Source organism: Motacilla alba, chromosome 3, assembly GCF_015832195.1.
Source record: "Motacilla alba alba isolate MOTALB_02 chromosome 3, Motacilla_alba_V1.0_pri, whole genome shotgun sequence".
Lineage (NCBI taxonomy): Eukaryota > Metazoa > Chordata > Aves > Passeriformes > Motacillidae > Motacilla > Motacilla alba.
In genome coordinates this window covers 93,310,027-93,324,358 of record NC_052018.1, presented here as the reverse complement: position 1 = coordinate 93,324,358, position 14,332 = coordinate 93,310,027, and the positions used below count along the sequence as shown (strand labels likewise).

The 14,332-nt window shown below is 36.2% G+C and overlaps 1 protein-coding gene across 7 annotated transcripts in view; it reads left to right on the top strand.

The window, feature by feature from the left end:
- Positions 1-14,332, top strand: part of USH2A (usherin) — a 374,988-nt gene that overhangs the window by 35,584 nt on the left and 325,072 nt on the right. For all 7 annotated transcript variants that reach the window (XR_005256607.1, XR_005256606.1, XR_005256608.1 and 4 more), the window contains exons 7-9: positions 1,197-1,381; positions 5,104-5,325; positions 6,644-6,737. Coding sequence is in view for 3 of the 7 variants with exons in the window: in XM_038134130.1 (XP_037990058.1) it covers positions 1,197-1,381; positions 5,104-5,325; positions 6,644-6,737 (501 nt within the window). In the remaining 4 variants the exon portion in view is untranslated. The remainder of the gene's footprint in view (positions 1-1,196; positions 1,382-5,103; positions 5,326-6,643; positions 6,738-14,332) is intronic.

The window sequence follows — 14,332 nt, the reverse complement described above, 5'->3', positions numbered from 1 at the left end:
TTGCATTGCAATTTTGAGGATATTCAAACCTTATGCTTTAAAATGTTATCCTTAGAGGACCAGGAAGAAAATTTCCTTTATTGGCATATAACAGTGCAAAAAGCAACAAAATGCATTATGGTTCTCGGCTTTCTCTTTTGTGTGCCTGTTTTAACCAGCAGTAATCTAGAGTAGATATACAAGAGTAGATCCTGCGTGAAGGCACCAATATTTAGAAACTGATTGTTGTGTCTTAACTCCACTTTTGTAAATTTCAACTTTTATTTTAATTTCTATTAAAACTTAAGGTGCTTCTTTTGTACTTGCTGGTAGAAAACTGACTGCAGACAAATGAAATTTAATGTATCAAATGCATATTGAAATATTAGAGATGTTTCTGTTTGTAGATGTTCTGGAGGTGATAGATTAGCCTTTCAAGGAATATGAAAGGGGAAAATGATAAGCAGGTATAGTTATTGGAGAGGCCATATTGCTCCTAACCCTCCACTGGGCTCTTGAAGAATGTCAGGATGTCTTGGAAATAGGGACATATCAGCAGTGGGGCTGCATTCACAATAGGGAATTCACCAAATTTCTGTATATTCTTTCTGGCCTATTCTTTTTAATTAATAGTGAGTAGGGAAAGAATGTGATGACAGGCTTTGGCTACATATGTAAACATTGGTTGTTTAGTTAAAAGTGATTTCAAATGAATGTGAAATTTTTGACTTTTGCTTATTTGATACACACACTTCTGCTTAAGCAGTATGTGGAGGGAAGCAAAACAACACAGGTATTTGATGAGATTCTGAGCTAAAAATGGAGAATTAAAAAAAAAAATTACCTGCTGTCAGACAAACAACTCGTCAAATGTTTGCCAACACAAAGTCACAACTTTCATTTTTACCAAAATAACATGGCTATAACAAATCGTGGACCTGACTTTGCAGTGCATTTTCAAACAGTCTTTGAGAAAAAGTGATGTTCTAATGCAGTAGTTCAGTAGTTGTCTGATAGTGTCTGAGAAATCAAAGAGCTTGTTCAACAAAAAAGATTCTCTCTGCCTTTAGTTAGGAATATGTGGGGTGAAATATGGCTGCTTCTGTCTATGAGTGGTAAAGCGGACTGTATAGTTGTATTAAAAAAAAGGTTTAAATTCTCATTGTTCTACAACTTAGCCGTTAATATCAGTTCATAAATTTGTTATCTTCTTGTAGGTATTCTATATTATACTGCAGTTCTTTAGCCCACACCCTGAAGCAATAAAAATTGAAAGGAAAAAAAGAGATGATCTAGAATGGGAAGACTGGCAATATTTTGCTAGAAATTGCAGTATTTTTGAAATGGAGAACAATGGATCTCTGGAAAAACCAGACTCTGTCAACTGTCTCCAGATGCATAGGTATGAGTGGGTATTATCTGCAGGTTTATATATATAATTATTATAATTATTATAATACAGGTTTGAACAGGTATCATCCTGACACAATTCACTGCTATGTTCCAATGAGATGGAATCTTTTAATTTGCCACACTCATTTGTTATGGACTGCTGAATATATCAAAGATCCTAATCATGACCTTTCAACTCAAAATTGCCAGAAAGTCTTCTGTAATTTTAATCTGATTTTAATCATTTGAGTCTGAGTCAATTGATTCCTCTGTGTCCTGGTTTAGGGCAAATTTTGGAGAAAACCTCCAAAGGGGGCCCCTCCAGATAGCAAACCTACACAGCCCCTCCCCCCAACCGGTTCGGGAAGGATTCCTTGGAGAGAAGTGGAAAGAACCTGTTTATTTAACAGGCAAAGCACCCCTCAGCATACAGAATGAACAATACCAGATGACAACACTCTTTCACTGCTGTGAAAAGGATGACAAATTCAGAAAGTCTCTCTTTGGGAATGGTCGTTCTGTTGTCGGTCCCTCCGGTACTGGGGATGGCTGCTGCAGGCCACAAGGTACAAACGCTTGGTGTTTCCCAGGTCCCAGTCTGGAGCAGGTTCAAGTGGTTCCAAAAAAAGGAAAGGAAAAAAAAACAGTCCTGGGAAAAATCGGACTGCTTAGTTAAACTAACTAACAAGCAGAGGCAAAAGCAAAGGCAAAGCAGAAGCAAGAGCAAAGCAAAAAGCAAAAGCCGCACTATGTACTGCACTGCCCTGTCTCTGTATCCCGCCAGCCGTGGGGGAGCAGGCTGATAACAAAACCGAAACAAAACATTCGCTCTTCAGAGCCAGTCTTGAAGGCACAGAACATAATATCCAGAATAAACAGAACACACAACTGGGGATACAAGCATCACAACGTCACCCTAGGACACTGTTATTTTTGAGGCAGAGTTTCAAAATGTTATGTGTTAGTGTTTTGATGGCTATTGTCAGTAGAATTGCAGAACACTGAGAGGATAAGTGGAGGAAGGTACTAATATAACATTGTTCTAAACTGTCTAGTGAATGTGAAAGTCTACCTTCTGATCTCTGGGAGGGCAACTTGTTCTGAAGCTTAGGAAAGAGGCCAGACTGAAGTACAAAAGCCAGTCATTCAGCCCTGCTAGTGTTATGCAACACATGTAAGAAATGAGTTCAAAATGGTACCTTGAAGCTTTCTTATCTTTCTAAGCAAGAAGCACTATAAAACTGTGGGAAGAGGGGCAAGAAGGATTATTACCATTTAGAAATATGTTGCAAACCCTTTTACTGTCAATTAGCATATGAAAATTGAAAGCTATATAATATATAAAATATACATTTCATAAATATAATACATAACATATATAATAGTTAATATCTTACCATATTACACGCACATATCCATGTATGTACACACACATACATATAATTGAACTTTTGCCACTGCATACATTCAATTGCATTATCTCTTGCCTGAGTTCAGTATTAGACTTGTTTAGTACTTGGCTGGAAATCAGAGAGAAAATACATTTCCAGGTGCTGTAGGTACTTTGCCTTTTTTCTTTTTTTTTTTTTCCACTTTTGCTACCTTTCTAAGACTTTTCAAGTGTCAGCATCTTTGTTCTCCAAGAGTTCAGTATTCTGAGGAGAGGAGCATAAGGTCATTTGAGTTACACCACCCTTCTGGAAAAGAATCTGAGCTTTATTGCTGATCTTTGAGGAAGTGGGTAGAGGAGAAGGGAAATAGGCAAATGTTTTTGGATAAATAACCCAAGTGAGGTGCAATACCTTTTTCAGCCCCAAAATATGTATTTGTATAATTTTAAAAAGGACCCAAGGAGTTAAATATGGACTGTTTCCATAAATGCTTTCTAAGCAGTTTCTCCCCTTCAATTAAAATGTAAATGATGATAGGAAATGATATGAATTAATAATTTTTGGGTACAGCTGATGTACAGAAAGCTTTAAGTGATAAGACACGTATTGGTGAATATTCTGTGTGCTCGAAGAGGAGCTACTGTTGAAACAAAGCCCCAAATTTATGTCAGCAGTGTAACAGAGTTCCTTGGAGGATTTTATTGTAAAACAAAACTTGTTTGTCCCTCTTTCTCTCATACCCACAAACTTGTACCTGCCAAGACATGTCCAGATTGTCTGTCCAGGATTTAGACACCAGTGTCCTTGTGTCTTAGTGGCCTATCCAGGATTCCCTGGATTTACATGGAAGACAAATGACCTTGATTTTGAAATCCTTACCATAACTTGATGGTTCTTGTTTTGGTGATCACATGCTAGTACTGAATGGACTCTCTTTTGTGTCCTTTATGAAATGAAAGTGATTAAGGTTTTTGTTTCTCCATCCTGTAACACCTATGCAAGTCAGGAGTTGCTCACTGTCCTTTATCCCCTTATCAGAGGCTTGAATCTTTGGTTACTCTGAATATTGGCTGCCCCTTATTTTAGAATCTCCTTTGTTTTCTGAGAAACTGCATATAGATACCCTAAAATCTTGATGACCTGCTTATCTAGTTGCCATCAGCCTTACAGTCTTTCTGCTGTTCCTTTTGATGCTTCCATACCAACATGATGTTAATTACCTGCCATTTGTACCTGTCTAAACATTTCCATTACAGTTCTAAATGACATGGGAAAAATGTACTTTATTTAGTTTCCTGTGGAGGGAAAGAGAAGGCATAATCACCCAGAGAAACAGATATATTCCACTGAGATTTTTGTGAAGCACTGACCTGGATTAGGAGCACGGGAAATTCAAAGATCCTTCACGAAGACAGAAGAGCTTGACTCAGCAGACCTAGCCTAACTAGAAATCTCATCTTTCAAAAACTGACATATTTTCAAGTGACACTTTTTGAGTGTTGCATGTCAGGTGCCAGGTGATAAGGTGGGATACCTATTTTTAATGATCCCATGTAGGTGTGCAAATAAGCAGACTTTTTTTCTCTTCCAGAGGCTAAACTCTGCCTAGTACATAGACCAACATGACATGATTCATACCAAGTTGTGCAAACGTGCACTTTGTATCTACTTGTTTACTCAATTTTACTTGAATTCTCAGGATTGTCCTTCCCCTTCCTGGGCTTAAATATGCGGTTTTACTCTCAATCTTACTGCTTTCCATTACAGTATCTTGCGCTTCACTTCCTGGAAGGTAGCATGTGTTTTTAACTCTGCTCACTCAGATGAGCAGATCATATGGTCCCGTTACTCTGGAATTCAAAATATAACAGTTGTTTCTGTATTGTTTTTTTATATGTTTAGCAGGTGTATTACTAACAATGTAAGCCTATTAATTATTGTGTTAGTCGTCTGAATGTTTTACTTATGTGGTTCAAGCCTAGTTCATGTTTCTCAAGGACAATATGTTAAACTTCTTGAAAATGTGTGCAGGTGACACTGTATCAATCACACTTTAATGATATTTTGAAGTTGCCTGGTAAAGGCTTTACTTTTAATTGGAAACTTTGGGTCTGGAGAAGAGCATGGTGGTTTAGAACAAAACAGACATATAGAGGACATTTCTTTTTCCTGTCTTGAATTCTGGTGACTGGGAATCCCCTGACATAAGAATTTTTACTCAGAAAGCATGAAACCACCATTTACAGTTGAGACCCTCTCTGAGAAACAGTATGTTAGGGACTAGAATCTGTAAAATATGTAATATTTTGAGTTTAATTTGTTTTCCTCTCTATTTAAACAGCTTTACACCGTATTCTCATGGTAATCTAACTTTCAGTGTTCTTACCCCGGAACCAAATCACCGACCTGGTTACAATGATTTTTATAATACTCCATCTCTTCAAGAATTTGTAAAAGCTACACAAGTGAGGATTCATCTCCGTGGCCAGTATCACACTAGTGAACCTTGGGTAAATTTTAGGCATAGGTACTATGGAGTTAATGAAGTTACAGTCAGTGGAAGGTAAGTGTTACATGACTCTTCCCACATCCAGCATTGTGTCTGACTGTTACAGCTCAGCACGGCATATAAGGACCTGCCTGAAATCTGATCAACTTGTTTTGCTTTTACATGTATGATTGAGAAAGGAATTTGGTCTGAAGCCGTGTATCAAGTTGGAAATGATTGGTGTACTGTTTTGCAAAACTGTTTGCTCCCATTTTATTTTACAATTAATTATACTTATTACACAAATCTGTCAAAAGCAATCCTTTACTTGGAATTACCAATGCCTCTAAGCAAAGGCTTATGACTGAAACAATGGCTTGTGCTTTATTTCAGTAACTCTTCCAAGCTATAGATTCCCAGACATGGCAATTTAAACAGTCAATGCAGAGCTCTTTCTTTGTTTTAGTTGGAGTTTTCCTTTCAAAATTGGGTAGCTGTCAGAGAAACTTGTTTTATGTGTGACTGACAACTTCATTGTATATGATAAGTGTGCTGTCTTGTGAAGGGACTAATTAAATCCTTGAAATAATATGCAAATTTGGCAATGAAATAGTTTCCAAGAAGCATATGGTGCAGATTTGTAAGTATTATTATTCCTGAAATTATTTTGGTAGCTCTCATTTTGAGGGAAAGCACCCTGTTAGAAGTCATGTTTACTTTAAAATTGTCTATCTTGTTCATATATTTTGATTATTGATTTAGATGTATTATGATAATGCTGTTACTAAAACAGCTTTACCTTAGTGATGATTTAACAGTAAAATAATTTCAACTGTAGTTTGCAAAGCTGTGTCATGCCTCCAGAAGAGCAGTCTTTCAGGTAGAGCGGTATGGTTATTGACCATTATTATGGTTATTAATTAAGACCCTATACAGATTTTATTTTAGTAAGAAATGTAAATTTTAATGGAGATAAAATGGGTTAAAATTCAAAATTATTCCGGGTGTGGTTAAAATTTCTTAAAAAACTAGAGCCACACTGGAAGTTTTAATATTGATGAATAATTGTAATTTATTTAATAAAAATTTACATATTAATGTTACATACTGAAATACAGTTTTCATTGCATATTATATAAGGCAAGAGTAGCTCTACTACATGCTGGTTTTTATTTTCTGGAAAAGCAGTTGTTGATGCTTAAAAATACTTGAGTGAAGTAATCTTTTGTAGTTTACTGCACCTAAGAACATTCTGTTTGGTGACATTTATTTGTTCTTACTAAAGAACCAGACTATGTAATACACAGAATTTACTTTGTGACTGTGTAATATATTTTTGCACAGATGTATTTTCATGTTCTAACTTTCGACACCACCTATTGTTTTCTTTCAGGTGTAATTGCCATGGCCATGCTGATGATTGTGACACAAGTATGAAACCATACAGGTGCCTGTGTGTCAAGGAAAGCTATACAGAAGGAAATAATGTGAGTCTCACTTTCGTCTGTCTATGCCACCTATGAACAGCCTCACACTGGGATTTCAGTCCTAGGAAAGAGTGTGTATATGTGTGTTAGTGTAGGCCTGTCTTTCAGAGGGAAACTTTCAGTGGCAGATTTGTATCAATTAAGGAAAAATATGTATTCCACTCTCCACCTGTTGGGCTCATCCCCGGATTGGGGTGACCCCAAAAGATGGAAAAGTCTCTCCTCCAACCTGTGCCTTCAAAGAAAGATTCAGTAGTCCTCAGTCGTCCAGTCTCAAGGTAGTTTATTATAAGTTATCTAAAAGATTTTCTTCCTGAACTGCTGTGGCCCGTTCAGCAGGTCAGACAAAGGCACACTGCCCTCCCAGGGGGCTGGTGCCATCTTTTATATCATACATTACGTGTTACATGTTTATACTTTTTCCCCAATGCCCATCATCTATATTGAATGGTGACTTTCTACTCTAAACCAATCTGTGAGTGCCAACATCACCAAAGACATGGAGGTTAGGAAGGACAAAGAAGGAGGACAGGGCACACCCAAATCCCTCCATCTTAGAACCCCTGACCCCCATGTACAAAACTTGGACCCCTGCATACAAGGCTTAAAACCCCCTTGTACAGCACTCAAAAATCCTTCCTTTCACTTTGTGACTACTTCTACTACAATACCTAAACTTTTGTGACTTCTTGTTCTTCCTGCAAAGTTGGTAAATTGATCCATGGGTCACATTCAAAGCCACAGGGTTTTCTGGCTGCATACCAGGGTCTCAGATGCCTCTGACCTGGGTCCGGAGCAACCAAGAATGTCTGAGGGACATTCTGAGTTCCGACATCCACCCTCACCAAAAGCCATTCCACCACAGACCATCAGGAGTGTTGTGTTCATGGATTTGATTTCTTATTAGAGATTATGCCACTTTCAAACATTAGATGCAAACCTGAGATTAGACTGTGAGCATCTGATAAAGATTGTCTCTGCCTGCTGTAGCAACTAGCAAGAGTCCTGTAGGGTGAAGGTACTACTCCATGGTAATTTTAGTCTGCTCCTGTGGACTTCAGACCCATTCAATAGGTGGAATGCAGTAAGCAAAGTCCTAGAGTTCAGCTTCCAATTTAGTTTCATTTGAAAGGAAACAAAGAGTTCAAGTGGTCCATAATGCAATCAAAACCACCATAAATGCAAAATTATAATTTTCATTTGTGATTCTAACAGTTTTATAATTCTTGGCCATGGAAGAACTAAAATGGGTTTGATTGATATAAGTCATGGTATTCTAGATAAATACATGGAGGAGAGCTCGATTTTACCACTTTTTACTTATTTTATACAGCCTTTGGTTTTCTTGGAAGCTGTTTGCATACAACTTAACAAAAGCAGAACCATAATGTGTGAGTAAAAAAAAACTTGCTCAAGGAAAAGATTCCATAGGTTAATTATTTGTCTCAAAAGAAAAAAATAAAAAAGGAAAAAGAATTGAGGTTAAGAAAAAATTAGCTACATCAAAGGAATGAATCCCTCAGTCTCACTGAGTGTTAGATTTCCATTGAGAGTACAAGACGTATTCCTTGCTACATTTATGCCTTTTGGAAGTAGCCTTTCTAAAAATTAAGAAGGGGTTGTATGGAATAGCAACAGCAGTAGCAAAGGGGAGAGACTAATCACACATCAAAAAAAACCCCCAAGCAGTCTGTGCTTGCAGGAACAGAGCGAGGAGAGGTAACCTCAGAGCATTTGATACCGTGCTCATGATTGTGTGAAAGATTTTTGTAAAATTTCATAGGAGTTTTAAGTTTTCTCACTTCTTAAGCAGAAGTGTAAGATACACAGTCTAAATGGGACTTGAACTGAAATTTCAAGTTTTAAGATGGGTCAAATTAGAAAAAAAAAATTCAAGCTGACAGTGTCCTTTTAATTAGAACACACATTGTGAAATGTTACTTTGTAAGGATTAATATTTTATAAGATCTGGAAGTTCACCAAGCACTCTTGCAAGACTTATGCTGCCTTGTGAAAACAAACCAAATCCATTTTAATGATGTATCTGACTTATCAGATATTTCCTGTCAATGTTAATGGGTTGTTCCACTGAGTGTCACATCTTTGATTTTGTATATATGCATTGTAACTATAATTGAAGTGCTTGAATTAACTCTATTAATTCAGAGTACAATAAGGATGTTGTTTAAATATTTTTCTCATTCTTTAATAGCCATGTCAGTATCTATTAAATATGAAACAAAATAGCAGTAATAATAAAATAGAATTAGTATTTGGAAATATATCATTAACTACTTTGAATTTTATCAAAGATTTACATGGAATCCAAACAGCTTTAAGATTTTAAATTTTTTAATTTTTTTTTTTTTTTTTTGTAAGGCTATCACTTAAAAGTGAAATAAAAGTCCATCCTGATTTTTGGCTATCACTGGCAATGATAAAACTCTGTCTGATAGATTTACACCTGTTTCTTTGGCTCCCACCCAAATGAATTAGCAACTGTGGAAATAAATTTATTTAATTATATATTTTTTTGGTTTAAGTAAGCATTTTGTGAAGCAAATTTCCTAATATAACTTTTTTGGTAGAGAAAAAGAAAATATTTTTGAGAAGAAATAGCTCTATCAGCAAGGAGGTTTTTTTTTAAACTTCTGTATTAGCAGAGAAAGTCACCATAACTGAGGTGCTATAAGAAAGTTTTTGGCTTTAGGGTGGGTTTTTTCAATGTCTTTTACTAGAAATCAGAGATTCTTGAAAGGCTTTTTACATATGGCGGAGTATGTCCTTTGTCAGATTTACACTTAATACAGCTAAAATTACTGTCTTGAATTTATCTGGCATATACATCTGGCTAGCTGTTGAGCAGCAGAGCAATACCAGAAATGAAAAATCTGCATAACTATTACAAATAGAAATCTTAGTTTAGGTATTTGCATCACTGTGTTATGAAATCTGACATACCAAATGGATTTCTTTCTTTCCTGAGTTTCATTTTGGTGAAGAATGATGATGAAATATGTTCCTATGAAGTCTGAGATGATGCGAAGAAGGGGTTGCTTAAGAATGATTTGTGGATGTTGGGGGCCCAGATTATGAAAAAAAGAGGAAATTAGTCCTCACAAAGCTTGTCTCTCATTTTCTGAAAAAAATATTCAGCTTCTTCATTTACAAATTGTTCTCTAAACGCCTCGGGTCTAGCTTTGGGAGATAGCTCTTCCTTTTACAAATTGAAACTGAGGGACCGAGAGTGGAGTCCAGATTTTGGTAACATTTGTATGCAAAGATTAGCTTTTAGATTCAAGCAAAAGTATGTTCAAAAACTTGCCAAGCTGTCACGTGACGAGCTAGAAACAGCCCATGAAAGAACAAGACAGTCAAGCAAGGTTAGCCTTACATTGCAACCTCAGAGCCTCTTTTAAATGAACTGTATAGAGCTTAATAGAGAAAGGTAATGGCAAAATATATAGGAATATTTATAGAAATCATAATAGAAAAGAAAATTTAAAATAAATAAAGCCCCTCTGATAAATGCTTGAAAATATATGAATAGAAATGAGAGATTGACTGGATGCAGTAAAGGTTTCAGGTCTTCAGAGTTATCCATAATGGTTTTAAACATCTGAGGTCTGAAAACTGGATATGGCATATGTTGTTTTATCAAGAATTGAGTAAGGAAGATATTTCATATTGTTACAGAAGAATCTATGTAAACCTTAGTTAAAGGTCAATCTGTATCATGTTAGATGCTGGAATTATTCATAAATAGTACATGAGGAGCTGTAAATATTAACTACAGTACACTCAATAACAGAGTTCTTGCTTGCAGAAGCAATAAGCCCACAAAAAAATGCAATTTTTGGTACATGGAGCTTTGGGATGGAACCCCATAAGACACCTTTCATTTCTATTCTGTCTTCTTTGGTCCCTTGGAGTCACTTAGTGTTGTAATTTTGGTTACGCTTTCTTTTTTTCCTTCCCCTAGTAAAACCTGGCTTTTAAGTTTAAAAGCTCTTTGATCACTGGGGAGTTGACAAGAGACAGATGTAGTTCACGTATAGTCTTGGTAGGTATTCAAATGTTGTAGTGAGGGTGCTGGTGAAAGCCAGGAGGAAATTAAGACTGTCTTTAGAGCATGGCAAAGATATCTGGAATAGATATTCCCTAGAAGCCATATTTATTTGGCTAAGGAAATGAAATGGAGTGAAAGCATAGTGGATGGATACAGAAGAGGATCTCGTAGGAAGGAAAGAATTGTATATGATTAATTATCCCATTACAGTCAACACTTAAAGGGCAGCATAAGTAAACATGGGTGCTACATGTAATAGAGCAAGTCAGCATTTCAAAGAAACAAGTCAGCATTTCAAAATGCCTGAGAGGGTGGCATTCTAGCCTCAGTGTCACTTCGTCGGATTTTTAAATTGTATACTTTTGATAATGTGCATTACAGAAGCTTATGTATAAGTACTATAGGTGTGTATGTACACTGTTTATTGCAACTGAGCTTTCAGAGTGGGCTGTAAACTCCTACATAGGTTACAAAAAGGAATTAATTCCACATAAAATCATATATATATATATATATATATATATATATATATATATATATATAAAAGAATGCCACTGAGAGGCAAGCAGCAGTATATTTAAATAAGTGTTGGAATAAAAGGTTCTAGGTAATCATAACTGATTGCAAGTTTTAAAGTATTTTTACTGTTGATGTCTGAAGTATTTCTTTGGATATTGGTTAACTGTTTCTTCAGAGCTACTGTCCACAGAATTCTTAGGGCCTGAAAATGAACTTGGCATATAAAGGCTTAGGCTCAAGTCACTGGTGATACCATAAGCATGCTTTGAGTGATGTATTTTTCCATTTTTACACTAGTTATATACAGGATTCTCTGTCATAAATTTTAGCATAATGGTTATTTTTCTTCTTCCAGTATAAATATTAAGAGAGAAAAAACAGTGCTTATAGGAGTGTGCTTTTAAAATTTTAATAATATATTTAGTAAAAAAAAAACTTGAATGCCTTGTTGGAAATCAGTTTTTTATCATAGTTTTAGACTAATGAATTGGGCCAAGTTAGGAGTGGTATTTTGGCCACCAGGCTCCATGTTGTGTTTTCTCAGGAAACTTTTCACAGATGGTGAAAAGTTCAGATACTATATATAAGAAGGCATGTTTGTTATTGGCCATAGGGAAAACCATATATTTAAGATGTTTTCTGAGGGGCCTAGATGTAACTGAGAATAAGGACATCTGCATGTTTCTGTGTGTTACAGTTACAGAGGAATGTTGGTTTTGTTAAGCATTAACATCCTTTGTAAATATACTCCTAGACCTTGCCATGGGCTTCTTGGAAATATTCATTTTCCATGTGGTTGCCAAGAACCAGATCCCAAATCTCTTGATTTGCAATTCTCAACTACTATGCTTTGGATAAATGCAGAGTTTAGATTTGGTGAAAGAAGATCTGAAGATGGCAACATGTACATCATAGTGCTACCAAATGTGAAAGTTCAGCCCTGGAGGTCTGGAAGTTAAATGCAATTCTTAACCTAATAAAGGTGTGACAAACAGCAGGGTGACTTGGGGGTCCAGTGCCCATTTTTATTGCATGCAGGTGTGACAACTGCTAGAAAAACAAACATTTCACACTCATTGCCAACTTCTGAATGACTGCTTTTTTGCTAAGGAGGTTGTAGGCAGGGGAAGTCAATATCTTCTCCCAGGTAACAAGTGAAGAATAAGAGGAAAGAATCTCAAATTGGGCTAGAGAAGGTTTAGATTGGATATTAGGAAAAATGGCTTCAGTTGAAAGGGTTGCCAGGGATTGGAGCAGGCTACCCAGAGAAAGTGATGGAATCACTGTCCCTGGAAATCTTTGAAAATGTGTAGATGTGGCTTTCAGGGATGTGGTTTAGTGGTGAACCTGGCAGTGTTGGGTTAATAGTTGAACTTGATGATCTTTTCCAAAAGATCAGGTATTTTCCAAAATGTCCTTTCCAAACCTAGTAATTCTACTATTTTTAAAAGTTTTGTCAAAGTTTTAAAAGTCACACAACAAGAGATGTTTCAAAGAGGCTTCTTGCTATGTAATCAGATGCCATCTTTTTCTCATACTCCTTCGTGCTTGTGTGTCATTTAACAATAGATGCAAGCACAGGTGTGCATAAGTAACTGATCCAAGATTAAATCTGAAAAGAGATGATGAATGCTTTCAGCTGCTTTGTGGCTGGCCATGCACAAATGGAAACTCAGGGCTGGCAGGCTGGTAACTATTCCTGCACTGTTTTCCTTTCAAGGAGGATGTATATCCATATTGGATATATGCTGTGAGGACATGCTGGGAGGAGGGAGCTACATAAGCTGGATAGCTTGGCTGGTAGCTTGTTTCTTTGTTGTGCTTCCCAAGTTGTGCCATGCCTGAATGAACCCTCTTGTCTCATGTTGTTGGGTGCTGTGTAATGCTGATGCTTCTCATTGCGGAGAGAGAGGGGACATGGATGTAAATGAGGGAAGGACTTGAATAAGTTAGAGCTATGTAACTTGTGAAGAGTTATGGTCAAGGTGTTGCCCTTAGTGCACTTAAAGTGAGATAATCACAATTAGGCACTGATTGTCTGATAAACAAAGGCCTGAGTTCAAGGTCTCGAGTGAAACCCTGCTAATTTTCATCCTGAAAACTCCTTTTTTTCTCTCACTGTGGTGATATTGTGTGGTTTTGGTTTGTTTTTAACAGATTAGAAAAAGGTGCAGTTATTATTGCTATCTTATTGCTTACTTTTTATTTAGTATATTCAAACAAAATTTCAATAGATAAATTCTTGTGATTTAATTTTCTCTCCCAAGTGTCTTTTGTTATAGTTTGTGACTGATCTGCAATTGTTGGAGTATCTTAAGCTTATGGGTTTTAATTCACATTGTTTTACACACAAATGATGCTCTCCCAGCACCAGCTGTGAGTGAAACAGTTTAGATACTTCAATACAGTTTCCTAGTTTTCAGTGTATAGGTGATATACACATACTAAAAAGTAACAAATAGTTATAATGATCCTTGGAATAACAACCATAAAGAAAGATGAGCATGCTTCTCAAGATCAAGAAGGAAGTTACCCAAAAAAGAAAATAGTTGCCTGAATATGTAACAGAAGCAACTTATTTTGAAGCATTTGAATTCCTTCTGAAAGACAGAAGTTATGGTTGCAATATATTTTGTTTCTTTTGTTTCACTCACAAGGTCAGATGATTGTAGTACAAACTACAGTTATTACAACATTAGAAACTACAAGAACGCTCATTGTTTAAAATGCTTCCAGATTGATGGATTAGGTGATTGTCTTCTGTGCCATAAACATACCAAGCACCATTTTGCATCTCTAAAGTTTTAAGTGAATTGGAATCTCAGGACATTAGCCTGTGTTGAGTGTCTAAATTCTTAAAATGTTGTTCTTCTGCTCACTTTCCATGGTTTTACTGTTTTAAAAATGATTTTAAAATGTTATAATAATTATTAAAATGTTGGGTTTGTTATTTCCCTTTGTGCTTTCTCACTTTTTTTACCAAGCAAAATAATATTGACATTTAAAT